This window comes from Strigops habroptila, chromosome 4, assembly GCF_004027225.2.
Source record: "Strigops habroptila isolate Jane chromosome 4, bStrHab1.2.pri, whole genome shotgun sequence".
Lineage (NCBI taxonomy): Eukaryota > Metazoa > Chordata > Aves > Psittaciformes > Psittacidae > Strigops > Strigops habroptila.
Genome location: NC_046358.1, coordinates 67137180 through 67161652, shown reverse-complemented (window position 1 = coordinate 67161652; position 24473 = coordinate 67137180). Strand labels below are relative to the sequence as shown.

Sequence of the window (24473 nt, the reverse complement as noted above, 5' to 3'; positions counted from 1 at the left end):
AGAAACAACTCAGACACATTTTATTGCAACTTCCCTCCTCTAGGAGATGATGATGAGGGGGGTTGCCTGAAAGACCCTCATGGAAAGATTTGTTGAAGAGGTAAATGACAGCAATTCCTCATTACCCCTATCAGCATGAATATCCACTCTGTTTACACAAAATGTGACATATCCCTCAAATAACACCATAAAATCATGTATTCCTTTTAGTTGGAGATCATGACTTGTTGACCCTTCCAATTTGAAATTCTCAAAGAGAAGCACTGAATGCTTGAGAAACACAAATCAAAGAGCAACAGCAGTAATGAGTAGCATTCACATTCCTTTTTGTGCTTGTTTCCCAATGTATTCTGCTTCACAAATTGTGGAAGTTGTATAAAGTTTTTGACATGGTGATTATATAGACATAAACTAGAGTACTCTGAATCACCTTGTGGAGAGTCTTGCCTTGTCCACTCTTTATACATCAGAGTTTCCTGTCACATGGCAGATCCTCCAGACTCACTGCATTGTATGCATGGGGTCAACTCTTACCTCAGGGATAGAGGGGCCCTGGCCATACCAGAACTTTGACCTTTCGTGAAAGCTTTTTGTGCCTTACTTCCCTCCTCTGCCATGTGTGCCAGTGGGCAGGTAGCCAGCCAATGAGAAGTGTACTGCATCTTCACTGTGTCTGTGCTGCTTTCCAGAGCAGGCCTCCTGAAAAGCACCAGAGCCACAAGACAGTGTATGTATATATCTATATAATCTATGTGTGTGTACACAATAAAGAATGGAATTTATATTTGGTTTTAATCTTTTGTGTCTTGACTGTTCTATTTCTTCTAATAGTTTGTTGTTTTTCTTTTCAGGGGCTCTTTACACAAACATTATCTGGATTCTTGTATGTCCTGGAAGCAAAATCCCCAACTTCTTTCTTCTTGCCATTACTTGCTTTGGAAGCACCCTGAGAAATGAAATGGAATAAAGAGAATTAATCTTATCAATTAGGATTGCAGAGAAACATGACTATTGGAAGTTTCTGTAAGGGATGGACAGAGAGCAGTTTGTATCTGAAAAACAGACGTATAGTGATGATCCATTTACTTTTGCATAACTTACCTTCCAAAGACAGGGTCTTAGCTATCAATCACTTTGCAGCTGCATTAAGATGGAGCACTTGGTAGAAACTTGAAAGAAGATACAGAAAGCCAGCCACGTGGCCAAACTCAGGAGGAAGAGATATTATATTTACTACCGCATGTTGAACATACTGTGGTCTATTTGCCATGTGTCTGAATGATAGCGTTCATCCCTTGAAGTAAATGTTCTTATAGAGAGCTGCATTTGTCACAGAAGACTGGTCGCAAGAGAATGGATTATAGAAACTAAACACTTCTCATACACTTCTGGTGCACCCTTAAAACCGAAGCTGCAACACTGTCACAGTGAAGCAACGTGAAGGACTTGGTTCTCAGCCCAACAATTCTCTTAGAACTTAAATAATAATTTAAAAGAACAAAATAATTTCCGCTACTGAACCATTATAGCAGCACAAGTTCAAAATTAAACTAGAGCAACAGACCACGACCACTGGATTAGATGCCATGAATTTGCACAACTATAAAATTTTGGCATCATTCCTACTAATGTTCTTCCATAACTGTGCTATCAGTACTTAACTATCAGTCACTTTAAAAAAGACCCGTAATTAACTACGGTCAGCAGAAGGAAAACCCATTTAAAAAAAGGCTGATCTAATCCTTCAGTGATGTTGGCTGAATCCCAGCCTTGTGGCACCTCCATCAACCATGCATGAAATACTACTGCAGAAATCTAAACTTCCAGTAGGATTCAGAAATTTTAAAAAAGAAAACAGCTTAGTAAAGAAAATCTGCTTCCTTTTTACTAAAGTTGTCAAACAGACTTTAAAGGAAACAGAGTATTCTCCTGTTCAGAGATAATATCTTCCAATGTTAAGATATGCACCAGAGATTAGTTACCTCACACAGGTCAGGCTTTTCTGCTGATTTTCTGCAGCCAAAATCCAATTGCCACAGAAGCCTGAAAAGTTTGAGTTTACAGTGTTTTGCTGTTAAGCCTTGAAACAAGTGCTGGTCATTCATACTCTTCCACACTTTCATTTGATAGCAACACTTTGTGGTTTTGTGAAGGAAAGATGGCTAATAACTTTACGGGGACACTCTCAATTAGATACAAAGAGTGATACAACCAAATAATGCTATGAAGGTAGTGAATGAGTTAGGGAGGATACATAGCAGGGCAGTCTTATATCCTACAACTGTGGAGAAAATATATAATTGAAAAAGGCTCAGGTTTTGAGAAAATATGTTGAGTGAAAATTGAAGGTACAGAAAAAGCTGAAATTGTAACCAGAGACAAGGAAATAGGATGCTAGTCTGAAACATAAATCCAAGGAAAATGTGATTGACCAGTGGGGAAAAAAACATATCCAAATACTAAAGAATCATGAAAATATTATGAGGATTTATTTGGGCTTCCTACCCTTCTGTGACAGCACATTAGAATGCAATTAAGAAAATAGTAAGAACGTATAAATCTTGCACCTTCACAAACTTCATCATAGACTTAAGTTTTCTATTTTACCATTTCATTTCCTTAACTTCTATTTGTAAAGGCAAGAAAAAGCAATTTAAAACAAAAAGCAAAAGCATACTACCAAATTACCAGGTGTTTTACAAGGTATCTTTTTTTTTTTTACTCGAAATTCTGATACCAGTTGTATTAACCAAAATTGTTATCCCAACTTGAGGGGAGAAAAGGGGAGAAAATGTACAAATAAACCTCTTCTCATTTCCTAATTAGAAATACTGTATTACTGAGTGTAGTCCCAGAGGACAGAAATTGAAAGTTCTAATAAATTAAACATTTCATTGGTACCATCCTTGTCCATTCTATGCATTTTAGTGCTTCTTCCAGATTCATTTCAAAGGGCCAATTTAAAATCAGTAGAGGTTAATGTTCAAATTATATTTACATGCAGAAATTGCCACTTGGGTGCTCCTAGAATGCAAATTGCTACATTTTATCTTGCAAAAGTGTTTTTTACTCACAAAGTATTAATAGTTTGGGTTTAGGTTTTTTTGTTGGGTTTTTTTTTTTTAGAATTCCGACTTAAATCTCTTGCAACAGTAATCTCCTAGCATCTTACTACAATTTCCTAACACCTTAAATTGTCCTATGAGATGGGTTTGACCCATACAAGTCTAAAGGCTGTTCCTTTTTCTAGCTTAAAGTAATCCCTCAGTTTCTGATGTGATTTAGTTAGAATGCATTCATAAGTGTGTTCAACTGTTTTCCAGCTATACCAGGAAATATAACGTATGAAATGAGAAGAAAAGGAGGGGATGAGGATTCTCATTCATTTTCAACTTCCTCCTGCTTTGTAATATTTTTTTGTAATGCTTAGTTATCTTCTCAGGATTCTTCTCTCCCTGTCACCACTGCACTTTATTTTATTCTTCCTTGCCTGGTCAGCCCGTTACTGTTTCCTTGTTGTTTTAGATAGGCTAAAGCTTCCCTTTTAGTAAGGAATTGATTGCTTCCCCATGGGAGTGTCAGAAATCAGCAGGGAGTTGAAAATATCGACACCCAGAGCCAATGTTTCTCCAAGTGGGAACAGGAGGTGACAATATTTCCAACAATAATTACTTATATCCATCCTGATGGAAACACTGCTGACATAGGCAATAGAATTTATAAAAATAAAAATAGCAGAAAAAAATTAATCTCTGTCATGAAAGTCTTAGCAAAAGCCTTGGAACTGGTCAGTGCTTTTGGTTTATTCAGCCTAATAAGGCTTTGATGACTTTCCCGAGTCATACAAACTGTACTTAACAAAAGAAAAAAAACAACCCAGAGGGAAACAATCTTTAGGCATATGCTTTCTAGGAATCTGATAGCATTGTTATCTATTGTCCTTTTTTTAAAATGTAGTTGTATATAATTTGGAATCCTTTTATAGTCTGGCTATCCAAAGACATTGATATTTTTTATTCCAGCTCTAGAACTTGACCAAATATCGTCACAAAGAAAGGTATGTTGCAACAGGAGAAAAAGAAAAGACTATTTCAACCTGGAATATAGTTAACACACAGCAGGTGATCAACAACCCTAATCTTAGCTACAGTATTATTAAAAACTATGTAAATGATCTATGAAACTGCCTTGCAGTATCAAATAAGTACTAGCTGTTTAGCAGTTAATGGATGTAAACAAATGGATGTAAACAGCTAGTCCCTAGACCTGCAGAGGTTCTACTTAGACTGACCTGCCATCTGTCCCATTGACCGCTGGAATTCAGTCCAAAGTTGGCCTGGAGAGGTGGGTGTCTCTGTTTCACAAAATGATAGTTGAACAGCCAGACAGAAGTGACAAGCCAAGAATGACAGGGAAAAGGAAGACCTGCTTGACATCATGTGGGTACTGTCAAAAACAGAACTCAGATTTACACCTACTTCCTCAGACAACTAACTGTCCTTTTGAAGAATTAAATGAGCAAATTAAATCAAATTGAATTACATATTACAGGATTAAATCAGTTGTGGGGGTTGGATTAATTTTGCAGTCCACTGACTCCAGTTCTGTTTTAGTAGATTCTCTCTCAGCTCATTTATTCCATCTTTCTATTTTTTATACATTTCTTCTTTTATTCCTTTAATCTCATCTGTAGAATTACTTTTTAAATAATACACACAGACACATGTGCATGCACAGCATTGAAGTAAAAATTTTTTACTAAAATAAAACACAATTGCAATCTATATTTTAAGTTTGATGAAAATATAATCCATGCAAAACCAAATGAGAATATTAATCAAAGAAATTAAGGAATCTTTCACTGCACAAGCCATTTCAGGTTGATGGAAAAAAAGCCCCAGAGTATTAAACATAATCCTCCAATGGGTGAAGTTTGGATGACTTAGCAGAGAATTCTTTTGCATGCTTTGTCTGGGAATCTGTTCTGGAGCTGAAAACCCAAATTACATCATAAATATACTGCAAAATTTAAGAAGAAAACTGAAAACTATGGATAGTGTACCCAGAATCCTTGCACAAGCTGAATGATACTTAGAAAAGTAACTCAAACTTTTGAGTTTGCAAATCGGGTTGTAAAAGATGTAAAGCTTATCTGGGATATATGGCTCCCACTTCTTGCTTTAACCAATACATCTTACTGTTACTTTCAAGTTCAATAATGTTCTAACTATTCCTATTTTTCTTTTTTACCAAGATTTCCTATTTTAAAATAAGATTTAGTTTTCAAAGTTCTCAAAAATAACAGACTATATTTTCTTCTTTATTACTTTACAAAGGATAGCCATAAAATCATCTGATGATGTAATATCAGTGTCTCCTCCTCATTCCAAAATTCCATACTTCACTGGAGTTACAGTATAGGAAAAATTTCTCTCTTATGAAAGTCAATCATGTTCATTGATTCGAGTCCTTTAGAGAGCACTCCAATTAACAGACAGTCTAGGTGTAAGTTACAAATGTATGAAAGCAAGGAGTAAACCAAGACAAATTCAACATAATATTTTGTTTAACAGATCTCACCTAAATGAATCATGGCATTATTATAAAACCAAACAGCATGTAGCTATGGAACTACAGATCTCTTTGGTCTTCATAGAGCTAATACTGAAAAAACTTATTCAGACTGCTTCAAACCAGGCATTACTATTTTGTCAAAATATAACTTAACCACTTGTTTCAAACTTACGTTGTGGATCTGTGACTTTTTATTATTCAAGGTTTCAATTGTTTAGTGTGCATTAAGCCTTAAAACCTACTTGTGATTAAATGTGATAAACAAAAAAAAAAGTAGAAGTCCCTGATTTCTTGTCATACTCTGTACGTCTGAAGCTGAGATTTTACACCCTCATTACTTCCGCATCTATGATCTTCAGCGGGAGCAACCAGTGAAGTTATTCCCAACCCAAAGCTCTTCTGCCATGCTGTGCTCTTCCAGCCACAAACTACGTACCACCACAATGTTTCCATGGGACACTGCTATGAATGAGGATCTAGGGCCAATAGAAATGTAGATTTACTGAGTAGGTTTTCCGGAATCTCCCTGAGCCTATCCCCTGCTCATGAAACCTCACTATTTCAATAGTGATGGCTCTGAGTGTTACTCTGCTACAATAGTAATATAGAATACCACCTCTCGATAAAACGTCCACCACTACCACCAGACTAACTGTTGATTGACTTTTCGATGCAATTTTTAAATGAGATTTTTTTTTTGCAACAGCTGCACAAATGAGAACAAAGACGTACTAAAGAAATTCACTAAGAAAAACAGAAACTCAGACATGGAAGTCTAACTCTTCTTATTATACCTTGAAGATAAGGAGAAATTGTTTCTTTATTTACTTCTTTCGGTATGAAATTGCAAGGTAGCTCCTGACACTCCTGGGCCTTCACTGCCTGGACTTAGAAATAAAGTGAACATTTCAGAAAAGTGGTATTTAGCTCATAAAAAATGAAATATAAACTTTAGAGAAGGGCAAATAGGTGGAAAAGGTTTTCCATTCCCTTCATTGAAAAGACGACAGTAATGGTTGTATCTGACATATAAAAGCTTATAGTAGCTGTTATGAAATGTTTCTACAAGATTATGAAGCTAGTACAACTAAATACAATATTAGTTTAGTTATCTTTTCTCTAACTCTGTGATCAGCCTATAATGCCGTCAGTGGGGACAGGGAATCTTGCAACCATTATACATAATTTTTAACACATAGGAGTATTTTAGCAAAAAAATACAATTACTGTAATAATTTCCATACATTTAGTGCTTTTCGAAGTAAAATAAAATGTCCATCTTGTATGGTGAATTGAATGGAACTCACTTGCTTTGCTTTTTACATGTTGTTTCTGCATATGGTAAGATTTGTAAGACTTGATGACAATTCCAGAAAGAAAATGTGTGTGCACTTTGTACAGGACAGCAGGCAAAGGTCTTCAAACTCCACCAAACTAACTGAAGAATAATTCTTCCTTTCTCATGAGCCCACTAAAAGTGATAGCTCATAATCAAGATCCCACTTAATTTTTTATTTTTTTTTTTTTTTACATCACAAGCAATCTACAATGTGGTCACCTGCAAAAGAAATTTCATGAGAGCTTTCTCTCACTTGTGCTCTGCCATATAGAAGACTCAGGCTTCATTCTTAACATTGTAGTCTCTGGAGCAGTAACAGGCTGTATTGGGGTGTGATTCCAGCATCAAAACAAGACAGCACAGCACTCCTCTCACTTTATTTCAGAGCTCAGTTCATAATCTAAACTGTGATGTTCTTTAACTCTGGTATTTAATTAATCTATGAGAATAATGAGTGTTTTATAGAAGTAGGAAGGAGTCAGAAATAATCTCTGTGGTTCCAAGAGGGATAGGGAAGATGCTGGGAAAATAACTAATATAGTTTCCACATAACATGTGTATACTTAGCCAACCAAACACATCAATATGCTTTTTCTTTATGCTTATTATGACCAAACAGGAATATCTGATTTTTTTTTTTTTAGATAGCCAAAAATAAAACTGGATTAACACTTGGTAAGAATGTATATATTGTTTAAAAAGGTCAATGATATTATTTTGTATTACTCCATAGAGGAATAAAGATTGTCACTGACTCACTGTCCCACTTAGCAATAGTTATACCTTTTCTTCTTAAAGACCTCCATGCATAACCTTTAGGAGTTAGTAAAAACTACCTGCTTATAAAACCATGGTGACCATAAGTGCTTTCACAAATACTGTTTAGAGAGTAGCCAAAATTTTTTAACATAAACCTGTTGATAGATGGCCCAGATTTAGGTTTGCTGAAAAGAATTTGTTCAATTTTCAGATAAGCATTGGTCATGGACACAATATTATTAGGCAGATGGATACAAATAGCAATGTGTAACTGCAGTGTTTCTGTACAAACTCTATCACAATGCTTAAATGAAATCACCAATGAAATGCTCCAATGCACTTTGAAGAAATAGGCAAAGCTGGGAATCAGAACTGAAACATTTTACATTCAGGTCGATCTTTGTCCTCTATTAAAATTCCTTTAGAGTAGATATTATTTTTCATGTAGTACATCAAAGGATAATGTCTTGCCAAATGTTTCTTTGAGATTATTATAGAACTTTGGGTTTCATTCTATGTTATACATATCAGACTCCTTGCAGGGTGTGATTCATCGTCACCTATCTTCACTGTGTCCTCTCTAAATCAGGTCTTCTTACTACAATATTCACTTGCAACCTTGAGAACTGCGCATCCAGCAAAAGATCTTTACCACCCCAACCTAGCAGAAACTCTTTCTTAAATTTACAGAATGGAAGCATATTTTTCAGTAGGGTCTTCATTCCGCATGTTATTGCATACTAGAAAGCTCCAAACAGATTTTTATACGAACCAAGAACATCACTTACCTGGCACAGGACCTTGAAAACTCACAGTAAGGGTGGTCAAGGAAGAAAATAGGTGAAAAGACATTCAGAGATGATATATATGATTCTTTTTGCCCATCTAAATTGTCTTAAAATGCTTCTATTCAACTGCCAATGCATAAAGTAGTTTAATTTGGCAGAAATTCTACTTGGAAGAACACAGTGTTCTGAAGCTATTTTTTCTTATGCAAAGTCTTCCTTTTAGCTTTCAGCATGCAAGGTATATACCATCCCTACACCAATATGCTAAATCCAGAGAACATATATAAATAGAAAAGAAAAGGGTGTAAGTTTTCTGTTGGTAAAAGAATTTGAGTTTAGATTAATGTAAACTGGTTACTCTATAGGGAATCTAATTGTTATGCAAATTACTGTAACCTATGCTCTCCTCTGATTTGGGTTTTTTTAGGCCAAAATTGTCAGACTTCTTCCTGTGAGTTACTCTGTTACCAGCATTTTGATTTCATTTTGCACATAGGGATACAGCTCTGATTAGAGGTATTATAGACAGCTAAACGCATTTCATCTTTATGTTCAGGAGTCCTAGAACAACTGAACTGGCTTTGATGTAAAGATTAATTTTCTTATTGACAGTTATAAATTACAAAAAAAAAACCATAACAAACTTTTCAGCTTTGTCCAATAAATTCTGTGATAACTGCAAGTCCTTGAAAAACTTCCTGGCATTGTGAAAAACATCTTGCTATATGATATAGATAATTGAAAACACCATTATAAGGAAGGATCTTAATCTTGCATTAAAAGTCACACACCCTTGTTTGTCAGTATGCTGCTTACATAAACTAAAATGAAAACTATGCTATGCTTCAGTACTGATCCAAAATGGCTTAATTATTCTCTTTAAAGTGATTGTGTTTTGGACCATCACAGCAGAATATTGGAAGAATTTTAAGAAATTCTGATGTTCAAAGCCACACTAAAAATGAGCTGTATTCAAGTACAGAAAAAACCAATATTTTATTTATAATCTTTGTTTAGTGTTTGAACTACAAATTCTGTTCTAGAATTGTTTAAAAGATCATGGGGTTTATAGGTTTTCACAAGTAAATTCATTTCCTGGTGTTTTGTTTGCTACTTTTTTTACTTTTTCAATTTTTTTCACAGAACGGTGCTTTCAGTAAATACAGAGCATATCATTACATGGGAAAAAAAAGGTTTGCTTTTTTTTTTCCTCACTTGTAAAGTTGCTGTTATGGTTCCATTCTCTATTGAATAATTTCAAAAAAGGCATGAGAAAAAAAGAAAAAAAAAGAGAAAAAGTGACAAAATAGACCAAATCTCACTACTAGAATTCACCATAAAAATTCCCAAAGTGTAACAGAATTCTTTTACAAAATTTCCTATACCAGTTCTTTTAGGGAATCAAGATCTCCTATGAAAAATATGGTGAATGGGAATCAGGGTAGGCTGGCAAGAAAAACAGGAACAAGGAGGGTAAATAAGTGCAGCAAAACCAGGTTCTGAGGAATACACATGATTTTGTCTGCTTTAGATCACAATAGAATTTTTAATAAATAAATTTCTTTTTCTTTGTAAAGACATTTTTTTGAAACAGTAGATTTAGCCCAGTCATCTGTGTCATTTGTTTTATAAATCATCTTTTGTTGTCCCCACCCCCACCCCATAATGTCATAAACATTTTAGATTTGAGTCTCTTGTACATTGTCTTTTGAGTTCATTCGGATCAATAACGGTTCATGCACTGAACTGTGTATTGAATTTATTGTGTTAACTGTTGTTGTGTGGTTGAAAGGAGATTTATAAGAGTTATAGTGATTTAGGTGATCATGCTCTATTGCTGGCATGGGCAAGTGACTCTCTATGGGTGTGTCACCTGTAAGCTCATCATCCACATTAATGATCTCTACAGTCCGTGTTGGAGCATGATGGTTCTGCCGGTGATGTTGTTTCCTCATTTTGTAGAAAATTACCAGCATCACAGCAGCCATGAGAGTGATAGCCACAAAACAACCAATTATGATTTTGGTAGTCTTCATAACCTCATCTATTCCTGGGATCCCGTTGTTTGCGTCCGTCACAGGAATGGTGAACATTTTTTCTGTTGATCTTGTGCTCTGTGGAGTGAGTGAGGTTGTCATGTTAGTAGTCTCCCAGCTGGTAACTGGTGTGGGCCCAACCTGCTCTGTAGTCTGTGCCTCATCCTGAGAAGGTTCCATAGTCTCTACTGTGACGGTTGAAAAGTAAGTGTAACCAGGGTTATCCAGGGCAGTCACATTCAGTGTGGCAGAAGCTGTGGTATTTCCAACAGAGTTACTCACCATGCATGTATACAAACCCGTGTCTTGCACAGTTACCTTTGTAAAATTTAACGTGCCATCACTGAGCACAGCAATCCGAACTCTGTATGCCCCATGTGTCATAACAGATCCATTTGGAGTAATCCAAGATACGGAGGTCAGGGAGGTTGATGCCCGGCATTTCATCTCTGCAGCCATGCCTTCTGTGACATTGAGGTCTGCTGGTGGCTCCACTATGACTGGAGCATAACATGTGAAATAATTCAGGTCCAGCTCACCGATGTACCTTCCTTTTAAACTGGGAGGTGTGTGGCAACGGGCACAGCATGCAGTATTGGAGGGTGCCTTGTCTTTAATCCACCAGCTGAGCCAAAGGATATCACAGTTGCAGTTCCAAGGGTTGTGATGCAAGTGGATCCTTTCTAGGTGGAGTGGTGTGAACAGGTCATGAGGCAGTAGTGTTAGATTGTTGTGTGCCAGATTGATCTCTACAAGTGACTGAAGGTTATCAAAAGCATTCCTTTCTATCACTTGAATCTGGGACTGTATCATCCACAATTTCTGAAGATGCATTAACCCTTGGAAAGAACCTGGCCGGATGGCAGTTAGGTGATTCCCAGAAAGATCTAACTCATCCAGTTTTACAAGTGGGGTGAGGTTAGGAATCTCTCGAAGATTGCACATGGCTAGGTTCAAATACCTCAAGTTGGACAAACCTTCAAAGGCACCTTCTGAGATGTATGAAAGCCTTTTCAATTCCCCCAAATCCAACCTCCGGAGAGAAGGGATTCTGTTAAAAGCATAAGAAGGGATGCTCTCAATGGGGTTGTTTCTCAGCCACAGTTCCTTCAGTTTTGACAGGTATACAAAAGCCCCATTTGGGATAGTGGTTAGACGATTGTCAAAGAGTTCCAAAGTGTTGAGATTGGCCAGACCATTGAAAGCCCCGATTTCAATTGTTCTGATGTGATTCCTGCTGAGCTGCAGGATTTCTAAGTGCCTCAGATGCTTGAAGCTATTAACTTTAATGATTTGGATCTGGTTCTCATGGAGATTGAGTAACCGGGTGTTGGTGGAGATGCCGTCTGGCACGTCTCTCAGATTTTTCCGTACACAAATCACTTTACTGAACTGGTTGCTGCAGGAGCAGACAGAAGGGCAAGTTTGAGCCCTCACTAGACCAGCCACCACAAGAAGCTGAAGAGCCAACAGCACCACAAGCAGGGGGTCAAATAGGGCCCTGTTAAACCTAGGACCTATCATTATCTGCTGTGGATGTAAGGTCATCTTGTTCAACATTCATAATTTATTTGGTGTTGGTCCTTCTGGAGTTTGAATAGCCTGAAAGAAAGAAGGGAGAAGGAGAACATTAAATTAGTATCAAATATGTAAGTGTGAAGTGTGATCTCCAAACAAAGGCTTCTCAAGACCTTCCAGTCAACTCTATTTCATGAAACTCCATAGCAAGTATATCTATAGAAATTCTCGTATTTTGTTTCCTGTATAGCTATGTATGTCAGCTGTAATTGGCAATGAGATAAGAAAACCCCAGACACTAGCTTTTCCTGCTCATTCCAATGTAAAACACATGTAGCTGAATGGCAGATAACAACTTCAACTTCAGTGGATACCTAGAAGAAACGTTCTGGCTCGGGGGAGAGTTGAAAGAAGTGACAAGGGCCTTAAAAGGCAAAAATGGGAAATATAGGAATTATCACAGTATTCAAGGTGTTAAGCTTCTTGACACATTAGAAGACAACAAATAATATGAAGAGCAAGGGAATACTCCTGTTTAGTAGGAGTGAAAATCTTTGTCTACATAAACATGACTCCTACATTGGGGTTTAACTAGAAGTAAAACCTTTAATACTGAATATAGGAGGTCATCCAAATGTCAGGACAAGATCTTGCCTATTTCAAATTAAAAACAAACCAAAAAAACAACTAAACAAAATCCCAAAAGAAACATGCTGAGCATCAATTACAGAATCATAGAATCATAGAATAGCTAGGGTTGGAAAAGACCTTAAGATCATCCAGTTCCAACACCCTGCCATGGGCAGGGACACCACACACTAAACCATGTCACCCAAGGCTCTATCCAACCTGGCCTTGAACACTGCCAGGGATGGAGCATTCACAACTTCCTTGGGCAACCTGTTCCAGTGCCTCACCACCCTCACAGTAAAGAACTCCTTCCTTATGTCTAACCTAAACTTCCCCCGTTTAAGTCCGAATTCATTCCCCCTTGTCCTATCACTACAGTCCCTAGTGAAGAGTCCCTCTCCAGCGTTCTTTTAGGCCCCCTTCAGACACTGGAAGGCTGCTCTGAGGTCATCAGCAAACTTGCTTAGGGCGCCTCAATCCTACTGTCCATGTTGCTGACAAAGATGTTGAATAGGATCAGTCCCAACGCTAACCCCTGAGGGACACCACTCGTTACTGTCTCCAGTTTGACATTGAGCTGTTGACCACAACTCTCTACATGCAGCCATCCAACCAATTCTTTATCCACTGAGTGGTCCATCCATCAAATTGATGTCTCTCCAGTTTAGAGACAAGGATGTTGTGTGGGGCAGTGTTGAACACTGCAGAAATCCAGGTAGATGACGTCAACTGTTCTGCCCTTATCCATCAGTTCTGTGATTCTTCCCTACTGTTCAACAGCATCATCCAATCTCATGATATTTCCTCCTCAATTCTTTTGTTTGGCACCAACACCAGAGAAGCACTCATTAGTAAATGTGTGCTGAACACGGAAATAAGAATAGCCATTTAAAAGCTGAAAAATATCCCTGTAGCTTCAGGGTTGGCAGTTTCATTGGCAACTCTAAAGAAATCCTACAGATTTTACTGAAAGGGGAAAAAAGGCCTTTACAATTCAATCATTACCATTTTAAGAATTTCAGTACTGCTTCATTTGTGGCAGTTCTCCAAGCCCCCCGTCCTCAGCTTATTTTCAATCTGATTCACAGTGCAAAATCCCTCTGTTGTAGAGATTAATGAAATTTCCTTATAAATCAGCTAAAAGTGAAGTCTTACAAATTACAGCAAGCTTAAAGCATATTTATAACCTAAAGCACCTAGATGCATAATACATATATTCAGTAAAACAAAATACTATTAGGCAACAGTTTCCCACTCCAGCCTTCAATTGTTTCATTTTGTGTAAAACCCTCTATCTTTCTTAAAAAAAAACCAACAAAAAACCCAGAAAGAAATATATTAACTTGCATCTCACAGCAATCCATTTAATGAAAGACTTTTTTTTCCTAATTATATATTCAGACAATGTGGCTTTGAGAATTCATTTCCGCATTTTTAAAAAACTTGTTATAATGGTTGCAATGGTTGTTATAAAGGCTTGCAAGTCTTTCCAATCTCACTTTTAATAATTTACTGCAGAAAAAGCCAATATAATGGTTAAAAACCTCTGAATGGGAATTTGAAAGTCTGGGCTCTGTTTGTTTGATCTGCTCTGTAAACGCTATTTATAAAACATCATTCTTGTTATGAAAGATTCATGAAGCTAATGTGTTTTGCAACCTTGAGCAAGTCACTCCGCTGCTTCTCTGTGGCTTACACTCCTGCCACATGACTTTGGAGAACCCTATGGCTGTAGTGTTAACCGCTCCCACCTCTCCATCTCTCCCCTCTGCTGATAACTGCACTTCTTGACATTGGCTTCATGGGTTTAGGATAATGTACTAGACTACATAAGGGGTGGCTGCTCTACACAACTTCCTTTTTACTGCAGACTTACAAGGTCACTTTTCACTTCAGAGGTGCTGAACACAATATATGGAGAAACACTCTCCAAGTAATCACTAAGATTCAAGTTCCATTACACCAAAAATCCAACTGTAGCAAAACTATCTGCAAAAAGGGGGTAAAAAAGACCTGTTTCTCATCTTTCTTAGACTGTCAGGAAGAAGAATCTGCACATTGTAGTCTAGAGAATTATATTAATGAGTCTAATATCAGTTTCAGGCTCATTAGTTAAGATCTGTGATCCACGAGTTTTGCTGTTGAATACTAATAAACCATTTTCTGTGATAGTTAATGTGGCTGAATCAGCATTTTTTTTGTCACTAGTTTTCCTTTATTCAGTAGATTTCTCTTTTCTTTCTTTCTTCTAAATCTTATCCCCTAAGGACTTGCACTGAATAATGAATTCCATAAAAAAGTTATAAAACAGATAGAGAAATACACCAAATCAATTATTTTACCATTCAGAGAATCAAAGAATGGTTTGGGTTGGAAGGGACCTTAAAGCTCCTCTAGTTCCAACCCCCTGCCATAGGCAGGGACACCTTCCACTAGACCAGGTTGCTCCAAGCCCCATGCAACCTGGCCTTGAACACTTAATGCCACCTTTACTTTAAAGGAAGCTCCATTATCCAGCAAATCTCACCTTTGTATCACTACACATATGCTCCATGGGTTAAAAAAAAAAACCCAAAAAACAGATAAAAACATTTTACTCAAATACAGTACTCCATTACAACAAATTATCCAGTTATGATACTGATTGGCAAATATTTTTCATCCCCAAAAAATGTTTCCATGTCTCAGCTGCAAAAAGATATTTAAAAGATATGCTTTTGTTTTATCATCTTATAATAAATTCCCTATATTCTTCCCATGTTTGGTTATTGACTCAAGCAATGAATCAGCCACATAGAACAGCTCTCTGTGCTGAAGGCCAAAATCACCCGTGGCTTTTAAGTTTACCTTTTTCCTCAGTCCTGTGCTAAAGATGTCTCAACCACACATAAGCCTCAGAACTGTGATCTATCAAAGACCCCTAGGAAATTCTGTAAACTTCAAGTTTCTGCAAAATTCAAATCTGTGTATACTTCAAATACAAGCTTGGTCACTGACTACTTATTAGCTTCTCTGAGTGTATCATTTTGAAGACAGAATCAGCATTTTGTGAGATATGGATGGAAAGTTCTAGATGCATTTTCATATGTTTCAGTGTGTTTGATTTTTCTCTGTTTAAGCTTTATCTTGTTTAATATATAAGTACAGAAGATTTATATTGCCATTCCTCTGGAATGTTTTCTGAGAGGCAGCGTGAGCGAATCTCAGCTTTTGTAGCTACCATTTGATTTAACTTCGAATTTATTTACATTACTAAACATCTCTCCCTCTTCCCTGGTAATACAGGAAGCAAAATGAAGTATTTAGCATAGGACCACATTAAGTGGGCTTGGTGCTGCTAAAGTGCAGGGTAGCTGATAAAAAAAGCCAACTTGATCAGCAGAAAATATGCTAGGCAATGCCTTGCAAGTGCTCCCTTCCAACTGATGAGCTTTGCATGAGGCTAACATACTGCAGTAAGATTCCTAGTGGCAATAGGAATTTATTAACAAGGTCCTTTCTTTTGCACTGGTGGTTTTCCACAGCTCAGAGCTTAATTATTCAGGAAGCCTTGGTGCAGTTATTTCATATCAGGGTACTTTTAAATCATAAATACCCTGGAAAACAAATTAGCCAGCACAAAAAACACAGTGGAAAATTTATTTAAAGCCTGGAAGAACATTATGGAAATATTTTAATGGGCTTTACATAAAGACCCATCTGGAACTCTGTACTAGAGTAATTTGCTATTCACTATCTATTATGTTAGAGACACATAAAGGTTTAGCTTTATAAATCCACACATGGAACACAGACCACACACCAGCTTCTTTAGTCTTTGTTGACAAGTCTTTGTCTTCGAAGTGATTTTTCACCCCCTTCATTTTTCTAGTGCCAAAATATCAATTCTATGGTCAACTCAATAACACTAGTGCCCTCTGCTGTATAGATTTAAAATGTAGTTTAAAATGCTGAGAACTTTTACTGCCATCAGTTCCCCAGAAAGGTATAATTATTACCTGTGTTTCAAAACATGACCTTAAGCCTGTCCACGGCATTGCTCTAATTACTAAAGCATATACCATCTGTCATTTTAGTAATGTATATTCTCTCTGTGGCCATGGAAACTTACATATACATATATGGAGTTACTTGTTTTGTTTTCCATTTCTACAGAACTCGCAAAATCTTTTTTCAAACTGACATTTGACATGTGTGTTCTTCACTCTGTAGCTTATGTGAACCTTAGTCTCAATGTACTACATGTTTTACTTTGAGCAAAAAGTGTTGCCCTCTTAACATCCAATGCAGAAGATGAAGCAAGGAATAACAGAGCTGATCTACCTGTGCAGACATGCACAGTGCGGCTTTCCCGAGGGACAGCTGGAAGGATGCAGTAGTTATGCTATGGAAATGTAACTTCACCAAATGTGTATGCAGAGATGTCTTCCTTTGTTATAGAACCTGCAATTCATTTTTCTATTTTTTGTAATTAGGTTTGAGGACCGATGAGCTTTGATCCCTCTTTGTTATTTTATCAGGAGAAAGTGACTCTAATCACTCTGATCTCTGGAGGATTTTCCTGTAATGGTGGGATTTGATTACAAAAGAGAACACCTACACCATTCCCAAACCTCTGCCTAATGTGGTATGGCAGGTGGCAAAGATATTTTCCCAAGCTCCAGTGACCCTTAGCTGGATCACTGGCAGTTTAGTTGCTGTTGGCACCTCATACTTAGCTTTCTGTCTAGTCTGTGGGTCTATGAATAACTGTCTCAGCAGTGGAGTGCTGCAGTGCAAAGGCCATGGCTTTATCCCAATATACGGTTTACGATAGAATATGATCTAGCACACTTTGTTTGGAGATGTCCATCTGCCATTAAAAAATGAGATGTGATGATATATGTCACTCTTTTGAAAATATAGCAAAATTTATCAGATATAAGGTGATTAAACTATCACAGAAAAAGTAAACCATCACAACTACATCATGGTTAAATCTCAGCTAAAGCACAGTTAAATCATCACAACTCTCCCTCAGCCATGTGCTAGAAAATTATAGGGTGAGGAGCATTCAGATCACTTCTCACAACTTTTTTCCAAGCTGACAAATATGTGGATGCATTCAGCACCTTTGCTTCACTTTATATAGCACAGTGTATTCTGCACATTACACCCTTTTAAAGAAGTTTTTGAGAGAAAAACCCTCTGCAAAGATATCTGCATTTTTAGTAAACAAGCCACTCTACAGTTGCAAATTAAATGGCAGATTTCCAAACATATGAAGAGGAGCAAGGTACGTCAAGCAGCTAATTATGCTGGGAAGTCTTTTCTGGTAATATCAGCACTGGAGAATTGAAAATAGTTTCTGTATGGAACAAAGTATGGAGTACAGCAACAAAAATAGGCCTAAATCCCAGGATGGCCTTATGCAGAAATGACTTTTTTTGACTCTCTTTTCAGGAACTCTGAATGCTCTCAGGGCCTAAGAGTGATCCCCTTTTGGCAGCAATGCCAGCAGAGGAAGCCAAGGAAATTTCAGTGCAGATAGCAGGAAACAAGCATACAATATGTTTTAGCTCCACGAAATGCTAAAACACACAAGGGTATACCCTCGTCCCAGAACAGAGACTGAACTGTGGGCAGGGAGCTCCACTGGGGTCCAAAATCCTCTACCAACATCTGCTCTGCAAATGCTCCTGCAGCCTCAGGTGAATGTCCCCATATGGCTGTGAAGAGTTCGGCTGACAGAAACACATTGCTAGGGATTTGTTCCTCATACCCTCCTGCTCACCCTCCCCCTGCCTCTTCTGTCCTGAAACTCCTTTCCACCTGGATGAACCCCTGAGGACTGGAGCTTCCGGTTGAAGAGAATTATAAATCCTTTGCATGCAGTTCCCTGTCCATACACAGCACACCACCATTCTTTTTTTCCATTGAATATCTGTCACCAACATGCCACACATGCTATGTTTTTAATAGAGCATGACAATAATCATCACGCAAAATCAGTAAACTGGGTTACAGTAGATCTCAGATCTTTCTCTTCCTAATCTTATTTTTCATTTCTCTCATAGACTGCTCCTGTCTGAGGTGTTGGGATTTTTTAAAATGGACTATTTTACAGTGAAAACCCATCACTGCAATATACAGCTTTGTATCTTTTCCTCTATTCTTCAAAATCAGTTTTCCTTTTTTGCTGTTATAGGACTTCAAAAGTCTCAACAACAGTTTAGGGTGCCATTGCAATAATGCCTAAAAAGCCGGGAGGTTTCAAAACCCATCAGCTTTTATCTACTTGGGGTTTATTTTACTATTTTAAATACAGTGAAAGTCGAAGTGGGCTAGATAGGCAGCCCTGTAATGCAAACTGGTTACTCATGAGACCAGATAAATCAAAATACTCACAATATAAATTATTCTTCTCTTTGCATGTTTCACTGTTTCACTTTGGGACATAGTTGGGATTTTCTATGGCCCCTTGAGGCATGTAAGTGTAGGAGGCAGAGTGGATATTGCTGTACCACAGATACTTTCAGGTTCTCTTCTACAAGCCTTTTAAGACTCAGCTGAATCACTAAGACACTGACCTGAAAGACCTAAATGTGATTGGACACATTCAATCCTCCTGAATCAACACTGATCTCAGGGGAGTTCAATCGAGGATGAGTTTGACTCTGTCTGCATTTTACTTCTTTTCTTTAATTTTGTTATACAGAAAACAGCTGTATTTCACACCCCTCATTTCTCAGCATGATTTCATGTTTCCTCTCTCATGTTTTCCTAAGGTTTGAAGTTTTCTCCTTAACTTCAGGTAACAGAAATGAACATGAAGTAGGCTTTTAAAAAGGAGAATTTTAATGCACATTGGTCCAGGCAAACATCTTTGCATTTTAGCAGGAAATTTAGAGATTTCCCAGTGTTCTAAACTAAATCAGTCTCGTCAGTGTCTTTATTTATAAATATTCTTTTACTCCTGTCATTTGCACGTTGTGTTCTTAGTACAAGTCATAACATTTGCTAATTTTCTAGGAAAAGTCATAGGAAACATCAGTCAATATGTAATGGATATTTCTTAAGGACATACTTATATTTATTAAAAGGAATTATTTGGTTTCTGTATTGACCTTTCCCTGGATGTCCCCCAAAGGATGAAGAGGACAAACCAGTCCTAATCTGTCTGTTCAAACTGCTCACATTGGTATGAATAGGAGCAATCAATGAACTAACTTAAATTCTTTCACAAAAGCCACCACAATACAATTTGGTACTAGTCCACCCAGAAACATTCTAGAAATTTAATTGGAAGTCACTTTTAAAGTGGGTTAATTATACTACATTAAATCTTTTTGTGGGTACTCTTATTTAGAATTTAATTTAAGCTAAATTGAATAAAGGCCACTGCAATTTCAATTAAGAGTGTCCATAAAAGGATGTAATGTAGTTTAGCTAGTCCTTTTTCAAACTTAATTTGGATTCATTTTCCTGAGACCCCATGTAGACATTAGGAACTTTTGTTATGTATTGACTCGATTTGAAACAATTATGTAAAGGTAAAAAGGTTTTCTACCTCATCACTGATCCCTTGGGTTATTCAAGTCCCATTTTGCTCTTCTCACTTCACTATTTCAGTTGATAAAACAAAGTTTCTAGAATATATTTTGTTTGTTTTGTCTTATATATTTTTCTGTAAAGGTATTTATGTAGGGGGAAATAGGCAACTGTACAAAAGAAATTTTACAACACTCCCCATAACAAAATTCCCCAAATTACAGCAGCAGCATCTCACATGCCAACCACGTTATAAGGGGAAGTCCAACAAGCACCTTCAGGATTTCACTATCTTATGGCAGAAATACCTCAGTGAGCAACAATTAAACTGCAGCATATTTGTAACTATTGAGAGGAAGCTTTCTTAATCCCTTTTTGGTTTATTATCAAAGCAAAATCACAGATCCCCATTCAGAAGGCATCTGTGAACCACAGCAAAATTAGTATAAAACCAATCTTTAATAAAAAAATATATGATGTCCTAGAGCACCTCTCCAAAATAATGCAATTTTCACTCCTGTCACACTGGGGTCATTATTTTGAAACACTGTGGTACTTCTTTGGTTTTAGCAGAATAGCAGTGATTTAAGACACCTATTCAAAAGTACTACAAGGATACTTCATTTCAAGCAAGCTAGTTTTTGTTTGGTATATTTTTATAAATTTTGCTTTTTACATGGAAACATCAGCTTGTATAAATTAACAATCTTTTCAAGAACATACTACAAGATTTCAAAAGAGCAGGCAAAAATCTGCTGGTTAAGTAAAGTATACAAAATCTTAAAATGTTGTGTCTTTTAAAAGTTGCAAAGGCAAAAAAATGCAAGGCTGATAGAATCTAAGATGTTAGCCCCAATTCCTTCCAAAATTTTATCCCTACTCACAAACTGTAAGACCAGATGTGGGAAATGTCAGATCAGAACACCACATAGTCTAAGAATGCACATACAAATGTAGCCAAGACAGTGAAGAGCAACAAAAAAAAAAAAAAAAAAAAAGGGGGCAATTAGAGTATATACTTGCCCCTAAGAAAGTTTCATCCTAATCTTAGAAAACTGGAGTCTGGTTTTAAAGCCCAAAACATAATTTCCTAAATTACAATAGGTATGTGTCTACTAAATGTGCTAATGCTGAATATTCTTGTTACCCATACAAATCATCCTCTGAGCCTTGCTGAGCTCTAGACCTCAGTAGCTAATATAAACTAGAAGACTGAAATATTTCAGTTCAATGAACATATAATGCAGTTGAGGATCAGCAGTAGCTTCTATACTTTGACACAGATGCTCTGGCAAAATTTGAAATAACTTAGAAAGATTTTAAGATTATTTTGAGATTAGCAAATCAGAGGATTGTGCATTTCAGTGGTATAAAAAAATGAAGTTTGTCCCTTAACAAGTGCAGTTTTTCCAAATGCATTTTGTAATGCATAAAACAGAGGAGATTAGGGATGAAAGTGAATTGTATTAAAGCAGCCATGCAAAATCTATGCCAATGGTTTTTGGGGTATGAATTAAAATGGGTATTTGCCTAAATATTTCTATACCATAATGCTGACAAGAAAGGTGTTTTCAGTTTTTAAGGTCTGAATTATTTGATGTTGAGTTGGAGAAGTGCTTGATAGGTATTTCATAACCCTGGTAACTATAGGCTAGTATGTATTATTCTAAAACACCTTCTGGGAGAAACATACCCAGCTAATAACACACTAAAGCACCAGAGCCCATTTTGCATCATTGCATTTGTAGTGATTAACTGAGTCCAAATTACTCCCTCATTTTGTTAATAAACAAAGAGGCAAAGAGAAAGGGAGACATGAGATGAAAAGTTAAGGCTGCAAATAGCCTTGAGTCTGGCCAATGGTGGTTAAACTTCTTATGCTTGGTAACTATAGAAACCCCTTAAGGTAAGAGCAGAACTCAGGCATTTTGTGGCCTGCAATCTACAAGCTGTTTATTTAATTATGAAGGAATATGAAACTGTTAGGGCCCATGCAATTAGCATACTGTGATACATACTTGTAGTGATAGGACAAGGGGCAATGGGTTTAAACTTAAACAGGGGAAGTTCAGGTTAGATATAAAGAAGTTCCTTACTGTGAGGGTGTTGAGGCCCTGGCACAGGTTGCCCAAAGAAGTGGTGAATGCTCTATCCCTGGCAGTGTTCAAGGCCAGGTGGGATAGAGGCTTGGGTGACATGGTCTAGTGTGAGGCATCCCTGCCCATGGCAGGGTGTTGGAACTAGATGATCTTAAGGTCCTTTCCAACCCTAGCTATTCTATGATTATGATTTTACAATATTGTTTTGAAAGCAAAACTAGGCAAGGAGAAATATATGAAATTAATTTTTTGGAAAATTACTTGGTTTAGGACTTCTGTGAAACTGCAGCACATCATTGCTTTTTACTGAGATTTGTGATTGATTTTTTTGTTTTTTTCCAAAAGGGCGTGAGGAGCCAAAATTAGTAATATGACATTTTGCCGTAATATCCCTCAGTAGATTCATAGCAATTATGTCCGTTCTACACCTCATGAACAAAACCAAGGTCAGGGTGTATTTCAATTAAACCCTAGGTGTTACCAAAGTGCAGCACAGCCAGAATAGCAAGCATGTTATTACCAGATCTATCACTGCTGGGCAATGAATAGGTGCTCTTGCATACAGTATTTGTACACCTTTAAATACTATAAGTGGGAAAATGTTTCAACTCAAATTAGGAGGCAGCTAGTGAAAAAAATTAAGAGTGAAAGTATATGATGACTCAGGGGGACTATAACAACCACCTATAAGTAATTTCCTGGATCTGACCAACAAACTTTGACCTGATGCTTCTGTTGTTGGCAGTTGCATGAATGTAGGGACCCCAGGGCCCTCTGTGTACAATGAGAGGTTTGGCAACAATCCATCCGTGGCGGATCACCTTAATAAGATGTCAAACACAAATATCCTCACAAGGTCTCGGGAGAGGAGATAGGTAATATTATTCTAGTTTATGGCTAAGGAAACTGAGGCAATAATGGATTAAATCTGTTGGCAAAATTTAGCATATGTCCACATGATATATCACACTCCACACTGTGTGATGTACCATGTGTTGCTCCAAATGATAGCCATGTAGCAATCATTAGCTAGCTGCTGACCCCAGCCTAATGTGCCTCTCAGCACTGCTCCAGCCTGGCCCTAAGAGCACAGAGACAGAGTCTGCACCTGAGTGGAGCAGATTCTTGACCACAGAAGCCCACAGTAGTCCAAGTGGATATGCTATAATGAAAGATGTCAGTAGCAGAGGTAGGACAGGGACCCAGAACTCCTGAGTCAAATTTACACCAGAATGAGGATTTTATGTACATACCAAAGGGTGTGATCATCAAGTTTTAGAGATCAACATGCCAAGCAATTTAAAACTATATTTGATTAAATATTAGAAAATGTTCTGTCCTATTCTACAGATTCCTCTATTACAACCCTTGTCATAGCGCTTGTACATCTTCCAGAAATGCATTAAATATCCTAAATCTGTCATTTCATCTGCATCTTGCATTCCTTTTCCTACAGGACTATATTCAGATACAGATATTACCTAATATCTGCTGCAAGCTGTTGACAATATAGATGGCAAGTTCGAAGAAATACATTGTGAGTTTGAAGTTACAATGTTTGTTATGCTATTCCTTCTTGAAAGTCATTGGACATCTCATGAAAAGTGTTGCTCTCTTCTACCCAGAGAACAAGCTACTGACACCAGTATGGATCACCTGGGACCCAGTCCAATTCTTACTACAAAAGGAATGGGCAGAGACTCCTGGAGGCTCTTCAATACGTGTGCTACAATCATATGATCCTCGGCTACAAGAGAGCTTTCATACAAGCCTCATGTCAGACAGGGTCTTGCCAAGCCCTGAACTGATTTTTAAATATAAATGTTTAAAACAACCTGAAAGAAAATTCCTGCCGAAGAACTGCACAAGTGTCAAAATGTGACATTTTGTATTCATTATCATTTGGGGATATCCAATGAGAAAGATGTAAATTGCTTGAAAATGAACAACAGTTCACATTCAGAGAAGTATCCCCACTAGCTGAAGAAGGGAAAAGTACAATAGTTAAGAGGTTCATAACTGTTTTGCATGAAACTAGGCAAAGTATCTTCTGCACCAGTCCAGGATAACATGAACTCCACCTTTCCCATTTTCAATAACCATATCCTCCTCCTTCTGCCACAAACATCTGTTTCTCACCTAGTAAAGGACTGATGATGTTTCATGGACCACAGTACTTTTGAAAGATAGTATACTCCAG

At 37.3% G+C, this 24473-nt stretch overlaps 1 protein-coding gene across 6 annotated transcripts in view; it reads right to left on the bottom strand.

Annotated features, from left to right (window-relative positions):
- Positions 1-3087: 3087 nt before the first annotated feature.
- Positions 3088-24473, bottom strand: part of LRRC4C (leucine rich repeat containing 4C) — a 241990-nt gene continuing 220604 nt past the window's right edge. For all 6 annotated transcript variants that reach the window (XM_030483545.1, XM_030483546.1, XM_030483547.1 and 3 more), the window contains one exon: positions 3088-12098. In XM_030483545.1, the coding sequence (XP_030339405.1) occupies positions 10140-12056 (1917 nt within the window). In that variant the 5' untranslated portion in view covers positions 12057-12098 and the 3' untranslated portion in view covers positions 3088-10139. The remainder of the gene's footprint in view (positions 12099-24473) is intronic.